The sequence below is a fragment of the Chaetodon trifascialis genome, chromosome 2 (assembly GCF_039877785.1).
Source record: "Chaetodon trifascialis isolate fChaTrf1 chromosome 2, fChaTrf1.hap1, whole genome shotgun sequence".
Taxonomy (NCBI): domain Eukaryota; kingdom Metazoa; phylum Chordata; class Actinopteri; order Chaetodontiformes; family Chaetodontidae; genus Chaetodon; species Chaetodon trifascialis.
Window position 1 is genome coordinate 2,750,330 of NC_092057.1, and position 17,579 is coordinate 2,767,908.

At 44.8% G+C, this 17,579-nt stretch overlaps 1 protein-coding gene across 2 annotated transcripts in view; it reads right to left on the reverse strand.

Annotated features, from left to right (window-relative positions):
* Positions 1-2,623: 2,623 nt before the first annotated feature.
* sdk1b (sidekick cell adhesion molecule 1b) overlaps positions 2,624-17,579 on the reverse strand; it is a 234,843-nt gene continuing 219,887 nt past the window's right edge. For both annotated transcript variants that reach the window (XM_070981407.1, XM_070981414.1), the window contains exons 35-46: positions 16,493-16,549; positions 16,210-16,311; positions 14,695-14,810; positions 11,039-11,225; positions 10,817-10,954; positions 10,566-10,727; positions 10,144-10,269; positions 8,580-8,744; positions 7,808-7,945; positions 6,077-6,197; positions 5,128-5,257; positions 2,624-4,601 (exon numbers count right to left, since the gene is read on the reverse strand). In XM_070981407.1, coding sequence (XP_070837508.1) covers positions 4,296-4,601; positions 5,128-5,257; positions 6,077-6,197; positions 7,808-7,945; positions 8,580-8,744; positions 10,144-10,269; positions 10,566-10,727; positions 10,817-10,954; positions 11,039-11,225; positions 14,695-14,810; positions 16,210-16,311; positions 16,493-16,549 — 1,748 coding nt within the window. In that variant the 3' untranslated portion in view covers positions 2,624-4,295. The remainder of the gene's footprint in view (positions 4,602-5,127; positions 5,258-6,076; positions 6,198-7,807; positions 7,946-8,579; positions 8,745-10,143; positions 10,270-10,565; positions 10,728-10,816; positions 10,955-11,038; positions 11,226-14,694; positions 14,811-16,209; positions 16,312-16,492; positions 16,550-17,579) is intronic.

The window sequence follows — 17,579 nt, forward strand, 5'->3', positions numbered from 1 at the left end:
GAGGTAGAAATCTCAGAGACAATATCTCAAAATCTGGACAAATAAAACCAAAACTACTCTGTTTCCAAAAAGCTGGGACGCTGTGCAGAACATAAATAAAATCGTTTGCAAACAAAGCAAAGCTTTCCACCACTGTCCCACTCTTCTGCTGCTCCTGTCCCAACCTGTTTGAAACATGTTGCTGCGTCAGATTCAGAATAAGCAGATATTTACAGAATCATCTCATCAATGAAGCTGAAGAGGTCAAACATTAAATATATTGTCTTTTTCGCTGTTTTCAGTTGAGTTTATGTCAGACAGGATTAGCACATGACAGTGGTGGATGCAGAACGTGATAGTGTAGTATAATTTTTTCTAACAGACGTGAAGAATTAAGTATAACACTGTAACTAATGGTAGACAATAGTAGCAGCTCCGTGGAGCTTGATATGATGGTAGAAATTGATCACTTGATTACTTGAGTAAAGAAGGAGCACATAAAAGGTCAAGACGACATGGTGCAAACATAAGCAGAGAGGCTGCTGTGCAGTGATGATGCTGTGCAACAATGACACCGTGCAGCTGAGATTAAGATAAGATAAGATATGGGCAGGGCACCTGTATCATGAATCTTTGGGGCTTTCCATGGCCTTGCAGGTGTCTCTGCAGCTGTTTTAGCCGGTCCTGACCAGTTTCAGACCAGGGTTGTTGTGACCTAATATAACCCTACGTGTCCTTACATAACCTTACTGTATTTAATCCATGTTTGAATATTTGTTATGATCATAAAAGAACTGAACGGTCTTATAATCACAACTATGATTCACTGTGCTTTAACGAATGATGGTTTGGGATGATTCAATATACTTTGCTATGTTTTTAATACACTCTCTCTGTGATATGTCCTTAATTTGATGTTATTTTTAAAAATGGAGCCCATGAAAAAGTCAAAACTAATGGTGTAAATTTAGAGGAATAGAGAGGAGAAGAGAGGAGACAGCAGCTGAAAAGTACCTAATGGTGTAAAAAAATAGAAGAGCCTAGAAAAAAGAAAAGCTGCCCCAGGGACGGGAATACCTTCAGCAGAACTGTATAAAAGACGGAGCACTGACCATTGTGAGCAGAGACGTCTTCAGATTTACACCCTGTGTGTTTCTGGATAGCTCACCCTTTGTTGTCATGGCAATAAAGTGTTTGCTTCTCGGACCCTGACTCCTGCAGATCCTTTTTGAGCACTTTTTCCTCAGACAGCTGAGTTTGACTGTTTCTGGCCTGTTGTGGATTGTACATTCGGCCTTCACCTTCCACGACAATAGATGGGCGGGCGTGGATTAAGTCTGGGCGGGCCTGATCACCACTTCGCCAAAATTGATAGGGTGTGTGTGCACACACACTGAAGCCACCACACATCAAGTATTTGACCAATCACGTGCGGCTTGAACAGAAAAAAGTCGAGAAAAAATGAAAACAAAACAAAACAAAAAAAAGCCCAAAGCGGCTCGCTCTCTGGCTCCAATCGTTCACTTCAAACCAACACACGACCGACACATCACTACTGTGTTACGGTAGAAAGTGTTCAGCACCTACCTAATAGGGGGTTTGGGGAATAATCCCCGATTATTATTATTATTATTATTATTAAACTGGGCTGTTAAACATGCAGTTTAAATGGAGTTTGAAGGAAGGAAGAGAAATCGTCTTGTCTGACACGAACGAAATGGATGGCTGGAGTGGAGGAAACATGTGAACGCAGTTTATGCACCTTTACTATTCATGAATATCTATATTTTAAACTCCAAAAAGAGTTCATGGCATGCACCTCCATGCCTTGAAAAATGAATTCAATCCTCGGTGCTCTTCTGTCGGCTGGGAGCCGATGGAGCGATTTGTGCTCCTCTTTACAGCCAATAACAGAACAACCTGGACATGATTCATAGCACAGTGCTTTCGATAACCTAACAGCGGATCTGTGGGAAGGTGGCGCTGGGTGGAGAGACACCGAGCGCCGAATTCAAACGGCCTGTGTGGGAGCTGGTGTGGGAGCTGGTGTGGGAGCTGCAGGCAGGGTGCTTACAGAGATCCGTATCTCACTCAAAAAAGCGCGGACGGTCTTGTTTCACACTTTGTATGTGTGTGGCAGCACCAGAGACCCAAAGAAGTGAGTTTTTCATAATATGGGACATAACTATGAAAATCATTTATTTATTTATTTTTTTTTGATTGGGCGGGCAAGCTGTCAATCTGGGCGGGCGTACGCCCCTGGCACATGATCACATCCTGTTTTTGTTTTTATTGCACAGCATCCAAACTTTTTTGGACTGGAGGGTGTGTCTGCGTGGCTGCATAACTTCATGAGAAAATATTTCTTGTGTTTTGGCTGAACCAACCATTTCATTAACAACATGTGACACCACCATCACATTCAGCTGAACTGTCTCTTTCATAATTGTTGAAGAATTCAGCTACCAGCTGCCATCAGTTTGGCATCGCAGGCCCTTCAACACTGAGCAGAACACTGAAGCACTGATAGATACAAGATATAATGACATAATGAATAGAAATCAGCTGATGAAGCTCTGATCCTACTACTCTTTTACGACTTGAATAAAATGTACAAACAATGCTCACAGGCCCGGTTAAGAAAGTTCAGTGAGACAGTTCAGTTCAGCGTCACTGAGGCAGTTTCAAAATGTTAAGGCGCATCTTTAATTCAGTTAATGTTGTGGGGGCTGATCCAAAGAGACATGTTCACTGTCCCAGCACTAAAACAGAACAAAAAGACACATGGTTAAACAATGACCATTTATTCACACACTGTATGGGACTCAAAACAAGCGTGACAGAGTGAGGGAGGCTGCTGGGAGGAGAATCTTTAAATTATACATGAGCAGAAACTTACAGATGATCTTTGTTTGCAATTAAAGAGAGGTACAAAGTACGTGTGTGTGTGTGTGTGCCCGCCTGGCTGCTGGAGATAAGGCCAGGGTCCAGACAGAGGGCCCGATGACTCAAAGTTCAATCACAAGACTGATTCTCTAAGATATCCTGTGATCTTGTTCCACACTCACTGAAAACGTATTTTTTAAGAATCTGCTTCTTTTCCCTCTCGCGGTCAGTGGAGCTGAAGACTTGCTCCAGCGCTGTTTCACTATTTGCTCTGAATAACACAAACATGGCCAAACTACATACAACTGCACACAAGTAAAAAGGGCTTCCCTGTACAAAATCCATCTTAAAAATACAAACGTACATACAATGGCACACTTTGCTTAGCAATGAACAACACAGACTGATGATCAGGCTTCTGAACTGCGCGTAGAGCCATTTACCTATACACACATGCTTGTGTGTCACACTCAAACACACACACTCAAACTTGTAGAAAATAAAATTTCAAACAGAACCGAGATGAAATGCGTGGGGTTCGGCTCAGTGCAAGCATTATGGCTTGGGAGGCTGCGGTAAGGAGCGCTGACAACAGGCAGTAGACAGTAAAAAACATGGTTTTCATTTAGTCCAACCCAACCCCCAAATATCACATATCACTTCCTGAAACCACACACTGCTCTCAGTTCAGAAGAACCCCACCCACGCTCGCTCTCCGTCCTTTATCAAGTTGAAAAACTGTGATTATTGTCATTTTTTTCTTCTCTGTGTGGTGGTATTTTAAAGCTGACAGCTCCATGTTTGTGTACACGAACCAGTCTGTCAACAAAAGCTGCTCCCTTCTGTGCCGTCTTTTAGTAATTCTCCTCAACCTTGACGGTCCTCTCTCCCAGTGGGAGATGCTGAAATGGCGCGTCAGCGAGTGCATGTGTGTGTATTTGTGCACTTATGTGTAATTACAGAAAACAGAGAAGCGTTGTGCAGAAATTCCAGCTTCCACCACTTCGAGGCTGCCTTCTCTCCTCCACATTTACACAGACTGACTCATGTAGTCATCCCTCTTAGCTCTCATTAGAGAGTCTCTGGAATAGGCATGAATATCTGGTGGTATACGCCGGTGTGTGTGCGTGTGTGTGTGTGTTTGTTTGTGTGTGTAAGCACAGTGACAGAGTAGGAGAGCAACATACACACTCGTCGACACAGTGAGGATCTTTGTGAACGAGGGGAGAAGGCGAGTGAGAAGTGGAGGTTTAGTTCTTTGGGGCATGAAGGGCTGTTTCATCACCAGTCCGTCCCACGTCTCCTCATCTCGCCCCCCCCTCTCCTCCGAAGCTGCCGGCTCTGTCTCCTCGAGTGCAAACACACACTGGCCCCCCTCCTTCATTGTGTGTACGTGTGTGTATCACTTTGTGCAGGTTTTGTCTCTAGAGTCAAACAAATGAGGAGAATCCCGTCACGGGGGTGCGCGACCCCGGCGGGTTGGTGTTGGGGTTGACGTGCGTGTGTGCAGGCTGTCCTGTGGGTGTGTACGCGCCGCCTGTGCTGTGCTGGGTGACCACGGTCTGGTAGTAGGGCTCCGTGTCTGCAGTGGCACACTCCTCGTAGGCAAAAGGAGTGCTAATCCCTTTCAGGCCTTTGGGCTGCCGTTTCCAGGAGTTGTAGTAGGTGGGATCGCTCATATAGTGGTTGACGAAGGAGTGCTTGGGCTGCTCGTCCTCATAGTCGCTGTCTGTTAACTGGATGAAAACACAGTTTATCAGAGAGAGACACAGACACATAATGGAGAGAGAGTATTAGCGTCAGCATGAAAGGTCGAAAGCATCTGTGCATCTGTGGCTGGCTGACCATTACCTGGCCATTAGTTTTTGTCACATTTGCCATCATCTGACAGCAGAGGCAGATGGGGAAAGGCTGAAATTGAACTGAAGATGCTGAAATCACACGGTATATTTCTTAAATGGCCACTTCAGTCTAGTGAATCCACAGTGGAGGCAGAAGGTTGGAGAGGGCTCAGTGATTTAGAGCATTTTCTCTTTATTTTTCACCCCCACCTTTTCTTTTTTTTTCTTCACCACAGGCTGACGACACAAAATTTTGTGCTGTTTTCGTGACACAAGTTTCTTTTTAATGTCAGGTTTCTTTCCTCTCAGGCCAATCGAGCCTTTGGATTGGAGAGAGAGGCAGAGAAACAGATGGATGGAGGGAGAGAGAGAGAGAGAGAGAGAGAGAGAGAGAGAGAGAGAGAGAGAGAGAGAGAGATACCTCTGACTCAGAGACTTCAGTGGGTTTCTCTGTGAGTGTGGTGCTCTCAGTGAGCACAGCTCCATTGTAGTTGTTACAGATGTCCTCGTCAGAGTAGTGAAGACCACCTGGACTGGGCCTGGGAGGAGACCTGGACACGCACACACATTAACAATATATTTAACATCTATAAGCACTGAATACTGTATGTCCTTACATAAAAATAGTAGTCAAATAAAAGCCAGGTCTCAAATAATGGCCTGGTCATAGTCGACACCAACGAATAAAAAGTCTCAACTAGAGGCCAGGGGGAAAAATAAGGGGGGTCATATTATTTGGATGCCAACTAAGCATAGTGTATATTTCCACCCTTTTAATTGAATAAGTTCAACAATCATGCTATTTTAAACACCTTGTAGTTCTGGATTACTCACATTAAGTATTATTGTCTGATTTCAGTCATTAGAGGAGAAAGTGTGTTAATGTCAACCAAACTGTATTTTGTAGTAACGTACAAGCACCACCGGGGGTTATATTTCAAGTGCCATGGGAATGTTGCATCCCAAACAGTTTTCCTGAACACATTCCTACAAATATTTCACTATAAAAGCCTTATAAAGAAATTTCTGTCCACTGAAATGTAGAGGGCTTTTAATCTGAAATGGATACAGGAAGTGTTGAGTTTGTATTAACACTGTAACGCTGTAACTTTAACAGGGTAAATGGGAGCGGCTCAAAATGAGGCTTTGAACGAACATAAGACCAATTAAAATTCTATCAAAAATAGAGGGAATGAGAAATAAAGGCCTGCCTTTAATAAAAGCCTGCTTCAAATAAGGCCTGGTACCTTCGGCAGTTGAGGTAAATAAAGGCCCCTGTCACTATTTGAGGAAATATGGTAACAAATCCAGCGAGAGAGAGAGTGTGTGTGTGTGTGTGTGTGTGTGTGTGTGTGTGTGTGTGTGCATACCTGGTCCCATTCTTCTTCAAGAAGGAGTTCTTGGTGTTGAGAGTTCTGCTGTTGAGCTCCAGAGCAGTAAAACCTCCGTTGTCCAGAGTTACCGACTCCTCCGCCGTGGACACATGTTTCCCTGGAGGAAAACGAGACAAATCAGATGAAATCAGTCCGGATAAATTCTAAAATTCAAAGCAGATCAGTCAAACGTATGGGGCAGCAGCTGAAAACTCTGCACTCTGAGTTTATGCTCAATCCCCTGCTTTATTCACTGTGTATTCAGCGACCTCTCGGGCCCGAGGAGAAGGAGCAAATTGAATTGGGATGCCCGATTTGGCATTCAGGGAGTAACCACACAACATCTTGTAATGTATCCATCAATAACCATAAAAATTGGACCAATAAAGAAAACAATGTCATCGTGCCAGTCCTGTCCATCCTTCCCTCTTGTTTTTGTGTGCGCTCATCCCGCCTGCAGCCTCCTCCTACGGCACCTCCCTCACTGTTTGATCGCTCCACTGCCCAGAGGTTGTGCCAAGGTTTCCCTGGCAACTCAGATTAACAGCTGTCCTGATGTAACCTGCGCTTGTCAGGGCTAACTTTGCATTACAGCTGTTGGCATGCATGCTTGCACACACATACACACACATATGCAAATGACTGTAACAGCACTGCTGCGCTGAGAACATCACAGGAAGCCTGAGAGGAGAAGAAACTCGCATAAAAACAGGAAGAAAAGCCTCGACGTTAAGAGCCAGAGCTTTGGAAGAGTAACTGGGCAACACATCAGACAAACTAACACTTTTTTGTTGTCACACTGAGGAGGGAGTTTGTCCTTCAATCCATGTTAGTGAGCATCCTTGAGTAAGACTCCAGGCTGCTCAGCTCCCTGACTGACCTTGTGGAGGTGGTGCGAGCTGAGATATGATGGAGCAGTCTAGGTCTGAGTATGAAAACTGGTTACCATATTTTTACTGTGGGTGGAGGACTGAATCTGATCTGAGTGGGGCTTTAGCTAAAATAGCAGAAATGGGAACCGTTTCATGCAAACTTTGAAGCTTTTATACAGCAGATACCTGACGTACAGTGAGATGCTGATAAACAGATAATATGTGTGTGTAAGTGTTAGAAGTCCTCTTACATGTTACAGCCTGTAAACAGTCACTCTCATTCCAGTTAAATGACATCTCACTGTGGATTAGACGCTCTAGTTTCACTTAAGTTATAGCTGCAAGTTGTGAATTTTTTAATTAGCTTGCATAACCTAAATTAATACCAAAAGCTTGTGTTAATTAAGAAACTTATTTTCAGCACTGACCTAAAGCAACATCCAAAAACCTACAGAAACTACAGCGAGGCTTCAGGGAGATCATTTCGGTTGAGATGCTTCAGGGAGCTGTTTGTCCCGAATCATCCTGTTGAAGGAACAAGGCTGACCTTGTTTTCCTCTCTCATACAGCCTCACAGGTGGTCCTGTAGGAACAAGACTGCTACAGGCAATTCTGCTCTACAAAGTGAACTGATGCATGTCTCAACTTTTTACAATCACAAAAAGTGCAGTACTTTATAAATCACATGCACCCTACATGTGCTGAGCCTGTTGACGGCGACCGGGCCGAACGTGAGAGTGACCGAGGAGAGAAAACTGCATCCAAAAACCACACTCAAAAAAAGACACACATTTCCACCCAGCTGGATCAATGTCAGCCTGGAGCATCACGTTAGAGTGACCATCGCATCGCAGACCTGTGCCGCAGGCCTTGTACTTGGTGCTGTGTCCGTGCAGCAGCAGCGTGAAGACCAGGACCAGAATGAGAATGAGCCCCACCAGGGCCATGACCAGCAGGAACCACCACTCCTCGTAGAAAGGACGGTCTGACAGCGCTGCAGGAAGAGACGGGGGGAGAGGGAGGGACACATGAGGGAGATGCAAACTTCTCTTTTCCTTTTGTTCAAATCGGAGCTTTGGTTTGTCCCACAGGACCAGAGAACACTCTTCAAAGTGTGAAAATCATATATTTGGAGGACCAATCTTCAACTGCGTTTTCTTACATAAAACTCAGCCTGCTGATGACTCAAACTGTCTGACGCAAACACTTAAGATGATTGGAAGTCTCTCTTTCAGATCAGTTTATAAGGTCAGACAAAGGAAGACGGATAAATGTCTGGATTTAATTCTTTTCAATTAATATTTAATCTATTGAGAAATATCTGAATTTGGCGTCAACAAAAATGCAGAGAGACTTTCAGGCTGTCTTCAGTTTGCAGATATGAGTGCAGCTGTAGTTGTGTGACTCTGCCTCTAGATGGCAGCAGACACACACCGATCACTGTAACTTCCCACAGCGTTTCCATCCGACTAGAAATGCAGTCAAACTCCAATCACGCAAGTTGGATCACCCTGGATTTGCTCATTAGCCTGACCTCCATCAGTGTGTGTGTGTGTGTGTGTATGTGTGTGTGTGTGTGTGTGTATGTGTGTATGTGTGTGTGTGTGTGTGTGTGTGTGTGTGTTTACCAGCGAGCGCAGCAGAGGGTGTGCTCGGCTGTCCGTAACCATAACGATTTACAGCGATGACTCTGAACTCGTAGCTGATCCCCGACCTCAGGCGCTCCAGCGGCACTGAGACAGACCTGCTGCTGGGAGGGAGGAGTCTGATGAAGGAATCCCACACTCCCTCATCTGCAGGGGGGGGGGGAGGAGAGAGAGAGAGAGAGAGAGAGAGGAGGAGGAGGAGGAGTTGTGTCTCAGTCTGATGGACGGGCAGGCGAAGATGGTGCTTCATGTGTGAATTATTCTCTTTCAATTGTCACAATGTGATGAAAGAAAATGAAAAATTGTCAAATTACATTTGAAATAATAATGATGTCAATGTGGTAAGGACGATGATTACTGTTATTACTATTAATAAAATGGCTAGCACCTTTATTATCAGTGGTGGATGAATACCAGAGACAGCTTCCCTCAGCCATTTGCTTTCGGTATTACACCTCTGTTGATCTTTATTAGAAAATTGCAGCTGACTTGATTTGCACAGCAGGTCTTAATGAATCTGATGAAAGCTGCACTCAGTGAGGTTTTGTGCAAGGCAGTATTAAAAGGGAAATTCCTCCGCGTTTTATGAAGATGTCCAATCAGTGCTGATGGAAAATGCAGTCAGTTTAAGCACTAATTTCCTCGGTGTGTGCGATATTGACAGAGAAAGCAAAGAAAACTGAGAAAGCTGCAACATCTGTCTGACACCGTCATTTGATGTGTACAGTGACGTAGTTGGGGCCGAGGATGAACTACAGCCTACTTCATCTTGGATTTGTAGTCTCCGCCTCTGGGCAGCTCGATGCTGCTCAAACAACAAAACGTTGGTCCCTTTGCTTGTAAAGCCAGCTATGTTTCCCACAGTGAAAATGGCCTCTTAAACCTTTCAGACGAGGATACGTTTTACAGTATTCAGGCTGACTCAGCTGTATTTATCCAAGCAGCAGTACAGCGAAAGAAATGCAGCTGAGAGAGGCCGAGGCTGTGAGGCCGGGGGGGACCGTCTAGAACCCGAGAGCAAAGCAAGGACTGGTGGTGCCTTTGCTGGAACTGCCCTCCGATGCCAGCAGAAACTAAATCATTTTGCTGCAATGAATATCAGCGTAGGCACTTTTTGTGGATGCTGTCACCGACACCAACCCTGACGGAGCCCGAGTGTGTGTTACTAAGCATAAAAGTTTTTCTCCTCACTTGGACAGAGGTGTGCTGGAGACCTTCTTCAGGATCGTGAAGATAAAGTGGGAAATACAAGACCAGCAGGGCCAAGGTGACCACTGAGTAAGTATTTCTGTCACCCGACACTATGTTTTGGCCAACAAAGTAATCAGGCTGGTGATACAAGGCAACACGGGTGTGACCCCTGGTCAGCTTTGTCCATCAATACAGCAGGTACTGAGGAATTCAAAGTGTCAACCAATTACATTTACCATCGACGCTGATTGGACATTTGCATAAAATGTGGTGAAAATTCCCTTTAACTTCCTTGATGGATGAAAAGAAGGAAAGGTGCAGATCAGGCAGGTGTCGCTCTTGTGTTTGAGCTTACCTGAAGGACGAGCCTCAATGACATATCCAGTGACAGGTGCTGCACCGATATCTCCCTCTGACCAGTGGATGGTGAGCGCAGAGGACGTCTTGGTGATGGACATTTCCATAGGCGTCCCAGGGGAGCCTGCAGTGTCAGAGAGAGGCACACACACACTTGTTTTTGTCACTGGGGAAGAGACTGTGTGGATGTGCGTTCATTTCCTGTTCTAACCTTCACCACAATGGCTGGTTAGTTTCTTAGTTTATTGACTTCAGTGCAACAAGCATGAAATAACTAAAGATGATCAAATGAAAACACTGAAGGACAGGATATCCTAGCTGAATCCCTATAAACAGACCATAATCACATATTTGTCCCCTAAACATGGTCCTTTGAAGTAGAGACGCTCACACAGCACACAGAGTTACGGCCACGCCTACCTTGCACAGGCTGAGCAGTGATGTTTGCTGCTATTGGCGGTCCATAGCTGACCGTGAGGGCCTGCAGACTGAACATATACGTCACTCCTTTGATCAGGTCCCGGACCTTCAGCCATCGCTGCCAGCTGCCTCTCACATCCACTGTCACCACTTTGCTCACTCCTGCCCTCACACAGACAGTCGAAAACGAACGTCAGCGTCCTCCTCAACGTGTATTTGTGTGTTTGTGCGTTAAGCACGTGTGTGCGTACCTTGCACAGGAGCGGTGGGCTGGTAGATGAGCCTGTAGCCCTCCACCTGTCCGTTAGGAGTGAGCGGAGCTCCCCAGGACACATTGACGCTTCCCTCCGTCACCTCTGAGAAGGACAGGTAGCTGGGCTGGCTGGGAGCTGTGGGACACACAGAGGAGGACAAATGAAGTAAGAGGAATGAAATAAAATAAAAAGACTTGAATATGATGCTTCACTCCCTACCAGACTGCAGGGTGCGGGCCCCGCGGGGGTCACTGGGTGGGCCGTCTCCCGCCGTGTTGAAGGCAGTCAGAGTGACCAGGTAAGGCGTGTAGCTGGTCAGGTTGGTGAGATGCACGCGGGTGTCGGGGACAAAGACCATCTTGACCTTCTCGCTCTGGTTCTGCTTGTCCCTCTCCCAGTAGTGGATCTGCAACAAAGGAGAAGACGTCACCGACGCTGCCTCAGTTTTACTCCAAACTACCAGCACTGCTCCTACATTCTCCTCTCCCTCACTCCATCTCTTCCAATTATATAATATGTTATTTACTTTCTGTCCTTTCCTCCCAATCAATTCTTATAATCCAGAGCGCTCAGGTGCCGTTTTACGAGGAGGACAAGTTGGTTAAGGAAGGATTCGTTTTGCCGTCGACAGTTTAACAGAAGGGTAAAGGAGATCTAATTCTTAAATCCCGTAACCACTAAGCTCAGAGTAAATACATCATTTCATCATATGCTGAGTGACATTAAAAGGCAGTTACAGGCAGAACGCTGTGCTGATGTCTCATCAGAGCTGTTTCAGTGTTGTAAGTAGCGTAAATGTCATTTGCTCATGTGAACGAATAAAGTAATCAGACAATAAAAAAGTAGCAGACTTTCATGCTGCCATGCTTATGTGGAACCAGTAATCACAGACATGACCATTAACTTTCATGACATCAGCCAGTAATGAAGACACACGGGACGCCCTGCTCAATACTTGCAAGCTTAAAGCGAATAAAGGTCAGCTGATTACTGCACTCAGTACCATGAGATCAATATCAGCTTTGTAGTTTGTGAACATCACGATTTAATGATGCCAAAAATGTCCTTTTTCAGAGAAACATATTCAAAGCTGTGATGAAGCAGGCTTAAAGTTCAGACTCTGTTAGTTTTCTTTGAGGGATAATGCTTCTGTGGCTTTCTGGCATCTCAGACAGACCAATTTATCATTCTTGCTAAAGTTTCACATGTGACTGTGGTGACTTGCGAAAAAGTATTGTAGAAATGTGGAATGCGTGACTTTATATCGTAGCCTAGGTCACACACTTTTAATGAGACAGGCTGTACGTAATGAGAGAAAAAAGAAAAAGCTATATACTTAATATGGCACTGCCAGTAATCAGCCTATATAAATGCATATCCAGTAACATGTGTTTGATGCATTCGAGCAGCTTGCCTCCTGCTCTGCACGGAGCTGGACAGGTGCACATTCACTGGGATATTCTTTAAACCTCCAGCTACTTACTTTAATTCTATGTTTTTGCAAATCACTGCATCTCATTTAATTTCATATTTTCATCTAGTAATGTGTCACAAACAGCTGAGACCTGCCTTGGCTTTCCCCACACATCAGCCACATCAGATAGCTCTAACAGAGGTTACGGAGGTGGTTGAGCCTCATGCATTAGAAATGAATCAGAAAAAGTATCCTGTAGACACAACAGCCTTTACAGTGAGAAAACAGGCACAGCGGTACTGACGCACTTATTCTCATGATGGCGAATTTATCTTCAGCTTAATTGTTTTAGCTTTAAGAGTAAATTCGCTGAAAAGCAAACATGGAGGAGAGCAGCGTGTGCTCTCGCTCTGAAGGCGTTCGTCCGCAGCATGAGGACGTTTTAACTGACAGGCATCCGGCTGGCTCCTCAGCTCATTCAAACTGTAATCAAATCATGAAACCGTCGCTTTTCTAAGCACAGATGGACTGAGCATCATGTCAGATTCCTGTGTGCCGACCAGGAATACAAAGTGAGAAACTGCCAGATATTGATTTAATATGGCTGATTTGATGTGTTTGGTATCCCTGTCATGAAAGCCAACAGCAACACGTGGTTTTCTTGCTATGACTTAATGCCGCCCTCCACGGCTTATCAGAATAAATGTGGGTTCAGTGAGTTTCAGTATTCAGATCTGTGGCGGCAAATGATGGAAAAAGCGAATTATCATTTTATTTGGCAATTCAAGCAAACAGCATTCAATGTTGTGTTTTTTGTTAAGTTTTATGTGGTATGTGCATTCAATGCAGCTGTTTTCTCCAACATGAACTGTCCCTGAGCAGTCTGGCTTTTAAAGTAAAACAACAGCCAAGAGCTGCTTTTTGTAAATGGGTTCATTTTGTTATTATTCCAAACAGGAAGCTCAACAAAGCTCCATAAGCTATATTTACACTTTCCAAACTTGGAAGTCGCAGCGTGAGTAGCACTTGAGGGCAGCATTATACCATCTCTGTCCTTCCACATGCTCTTAAAATAATGAGATATCATACATCCATACACTCAATCTAAAATAAAAATGTCTGACTCTCTGCTTAAAAGGGATAATTCCATTTAGCTGTTAATAAACTTGCTTTCGTAAAAAATCCAGGCCATTGTGTAATCCGTTCTACTGGATCTATTTTGGTATTTGGTGAGAGTGAGACCATCAGGATTAGTCCAAAAAACAATCTGAAGCTGTCATGAACATGATTATGATATGATTTGATAAGATCTAGAACCTTAAATGGATTTTCCAACAATCTCTTTTGTTTAAGATTTAGGATCTTGAGGCTTGATGAAAAACAGCAGCTGGATGTTTGATTGCAAAGGAGGCACCGGCTTATCAATTCCAGCTTTTTGTTGGTGTCTGCAGCTTCTCCTGTTAGAAACGACTGACCCAATTTGGTGCAAACAGCACGATGGATGTCGCTACTGTCCTTAAGTTGAAAACGATCTTATATAATGAATTCTTACAAGTCGAAACGACAAAGAAACTCTGGACTGCGTCACTCAAAATATGGTTTGTGCAAAATCGGCCCAGATTAAGATTTGCTAACCTTTTACATCAGGTGTGTGTGGGAAACTCCACTGGACAGCACTAGCATTGTTTGGTATCATCTGCTCCTCCTCGCCCATCACCTTCAGTGAGTTTAACAAGCCCTCTGGAGCATTCAGTGAACTTCCCAGTGCTGAAGACATACTTGCAGTGAAGCCTACCTCCGGTGCTACCTGGCGTCTGTGCTGCTCAGCTCAAAGAGTCGGGGTGTTAACAGGAGCCAGAACCTATAAATTCATTAAACATTCTTTCTTTGCTCTATTACCCTCGTCTTAATCTCATTAACCCCCTCAGCCTCACGCCCCCCCCCCCGCGTCTGTCCGTCTCTGGTAGTTTAAACGTATTCCCTCGATCCTCTGCTCTAATCAGGATTCTACAGGGATCACTTGCTCATCTCATTCCTTCACTCTGCAAATATTACACTCCCTTCTTTCTTCTCTATTCCCCCACTACTCCAGCAGAAATCAATGTGTCTAAAGCAGGACAGATAACCTTGTGTTTGAAGTGCTAAGAGCGAGGGGGTGGGACAGGGGAGTTGAGGGGGAAGACAGGCAGAGGAGTGATACCGAAACCATTAAGGGATATTCAGATTCTTCCTCTAACTTAATTCTCTCTCTTTCTCTCGTCTCTATAGGACACTTGAAGGTGCAGCAGAGCAAAACCCCTCCAAGACGAGAACGGAGGCGTTTTAAGTGCAGCCGTGTGCTTTTCCTCGCATGGACGCTCGCGGCCTGAGCACTCCAACGTCAGGGTTGTCTTCTGTCCTGCCAACGTGTCTGTCGCGAGTGTGTGTGTTCGCGTTGGTGTGTTTGTTTTCTGCGTGTCACCTTGTATCCCTGGATGAGTCCATTCTGAGTCTCGAGGGGGGGTGTGTCCCAGGTCACTTCCAGGATGGAGGGGGACATAGCTGACACTCTGATAGACTGAGGGGCCACCGACGGGGCTGCAGAGAGTGAGGCGTTTCGTTAGACTGCTGCTGGGTGTGTGTGTGTGTGTGTGTGTGTGTGTGTGTTCGAATGGGAAGTGGGGAAGATATGCTCTACCTTTCCAATTAGAACAGGCCTAAGGCAGTACCTTGTTACTCCACTATACCACACATATGCATGAAACTCAGCAGTGTGCACTTGAGGCTAGAGAAAAGGCCATATCACCCCATTTCATCATCCCACTTCAGCCTTTTTCTGCCTCCCCCTCCCGCTCCCCCTGCTTATCCTCACCTCTCACTCGTCTGCATGTGATATGTATGGCCTACACGCACACACGTGCAACACACAACCGTTGAATATGAATGCAATGTGGGTTTGATGGAGGGAGTGTGAGATGGTGAGAGAAAATGCAAATTTTACGTGTTGGTGGTGCAAATCTGTTCACCTGCGCTCTGCTTTGGTGTGTATGTCTGCTTTGTAGTAGTAGTAGTAGTAGTAGAGTGTGTGTGTGTGTGTGTGTGTGTGTGTGTGTGTGTGTGTGTGTGTGTGTGTGTGTGAGTGAGTGTATGCATGAGAGTTATATTTGCTCTCCCGTCTGTCTAATGGATCCATGGTTTGACTTTCCGGTGAAATTTAAACAGGGGTTGGGACATTACTGCAAAACTGATGACCTTGTGCAGCTTTTGACGACCTTCAGATGTGTCCACACACACACACACACACACACACACACACACACACACACACACACACACACACACACACACACACACACACACACACACACACACACACACACACCATGAGGGAACACCAGTGAGCCTCAGGAGACAAAGAAAGGAAAGAGTGACAGAGAGCAGACAGAACAATCCCAACTCAAGCTCCTCTTACTGGCTTCTTCCAGAGGTTTCACTCATATCACACAGTCTTCAAACACAGATGAGCGGCGACAGATGAAACCGTGATGGCTGCTGAGCTTGTGTGTGAGCAGATTCATCTCCATAACATCTGAGCAAACCCATCTGCTGATGAAAACCATGATAGGGTTGAACGCTCCAGAAGAAGCAAGTAAGTGGAACTTGAGATGGGACTGGTCAGTTAAACTACTATTTCCAAGGTCAAGGATGTGCTTTCATGCTCAAAGAGTGATATATTGAGAAGTAAGGATAGATTAAAAGAAGAAGAAGGATCTTTATAGCCCACAGTAACTCATGTCAGACAATGTAAAGGCTCAGCTCTATCTAAATGCCCCTTTATATACCCACAATGCAACAACGAGCTAAGTGTGTCACACAGGGGAGAGAAGACAAACATTCAACAATGAAACTGCTTTTCTGGCCTCATCCAACAAGAGAAAACGCTGGTGAAAGGAAGTGACCACACACTGACCAGCGGCTTCCTCGACGTTCCACCTACCTGCCTCTCCGACAGACACCTCGACGGGAGCGGAGGGTGGGCTCTCCCCGATAATATTGTAGCTTGTCATGACAATCTGGTAGCGTTTGAACTTCTTTAGTTCTACAAAGACATAAAAATACTTAGATTTGCATTTGTACAACATGCATGTAAATCACATAGCTGTCGTCGCCACTTGTTCTTTTTGTCCTACAAACTGGTCACTTATGATGTTTACTCAAACACAATGTTAAACATTAAGATCCAGGAGCTTCACTTCCCAGCGCTGTCTGAAATTACTCACGTGTCAACTCAAACTCCGTTAGCGAGGCACTGCTGACTGTCTTGAAGGTGCTCTTGGCTTGGGAAGAGAGACGGACAGAGCGTAAATCAATGCATGTTTCAAGTGTAATTATAATGCCATTCAAAAAAATGCCTTGAAGAGGAAATTGTTCAGTGTCAGACTCAGCAAATCGTAAAGAGAATCGTCGAGCAGATGCTCAGTCTGTACATGTATGAAGCACTTCAGGCTGTGCACTAAATAAGCATATTTTAATACAGGCGAGCTGCAGCGCACCATGGGCGGCCTCATAAGAAAACAGTGGTCCGCTGAGGGCTCTCTGCTCATCTCTCATCATGGCTGCACAGTTCATCCCTGGTTTCATGTAACGAGGATACACTTGAAAACATCTTTTTCTTCAAGGACCTCTGAATAACAATCTTTTCACACACTGTGCGCTGGCTTGAGAATGCTGGTTTTGCACTGCAGAATAACACGTTAAAAAGATCTTTAGTAAACACAAAGTGAAGCTGTAAACCTGTAAACATTGTTAATGCACTTTGTTTCTCCTCTCCACATCCAGAAAGCATTTTCTCTTGAAATGTTCACAGTAAAACATGAAAAAGTGAAAATAAGTCTGTGCAGGGAGCACATAACACTTCAGTAAGGTACTCAGGTGAGTACCAGGAGGTGATGTTTGGATCCCATACATACATATCTTCAAAGGACAATATCCGTGTTCCCAATCCACATGAATGACATGCAACTCTTAAAGCTAAATCCTCAGCACAGGAACACTGTGTTTATCAAGCAATGGATTCTTGAACTTCTCTGAGCCTGTAAAACTCTGTTTCTTCTGCTGGATGTCAATACAAACGACGCATCTTGCACCACATTTTGGTGATCTCATCGTTAGCTTCCAAGCCACAGGACACAGGACTTTTCTTTCGTTCGTGTTTGGCTGGACGTTTGTTTGTAGGTGGTGTACGTAATCATCTAAAGCATTTTCCTTATAAAATAAGTCAGCTGGAGACAAGTCAAGTCAACCGGAGAATGTGTCTTTAACCAACTCACAGAGCTAATGCTAATTCAGTTAGCTATCTGGCCACAG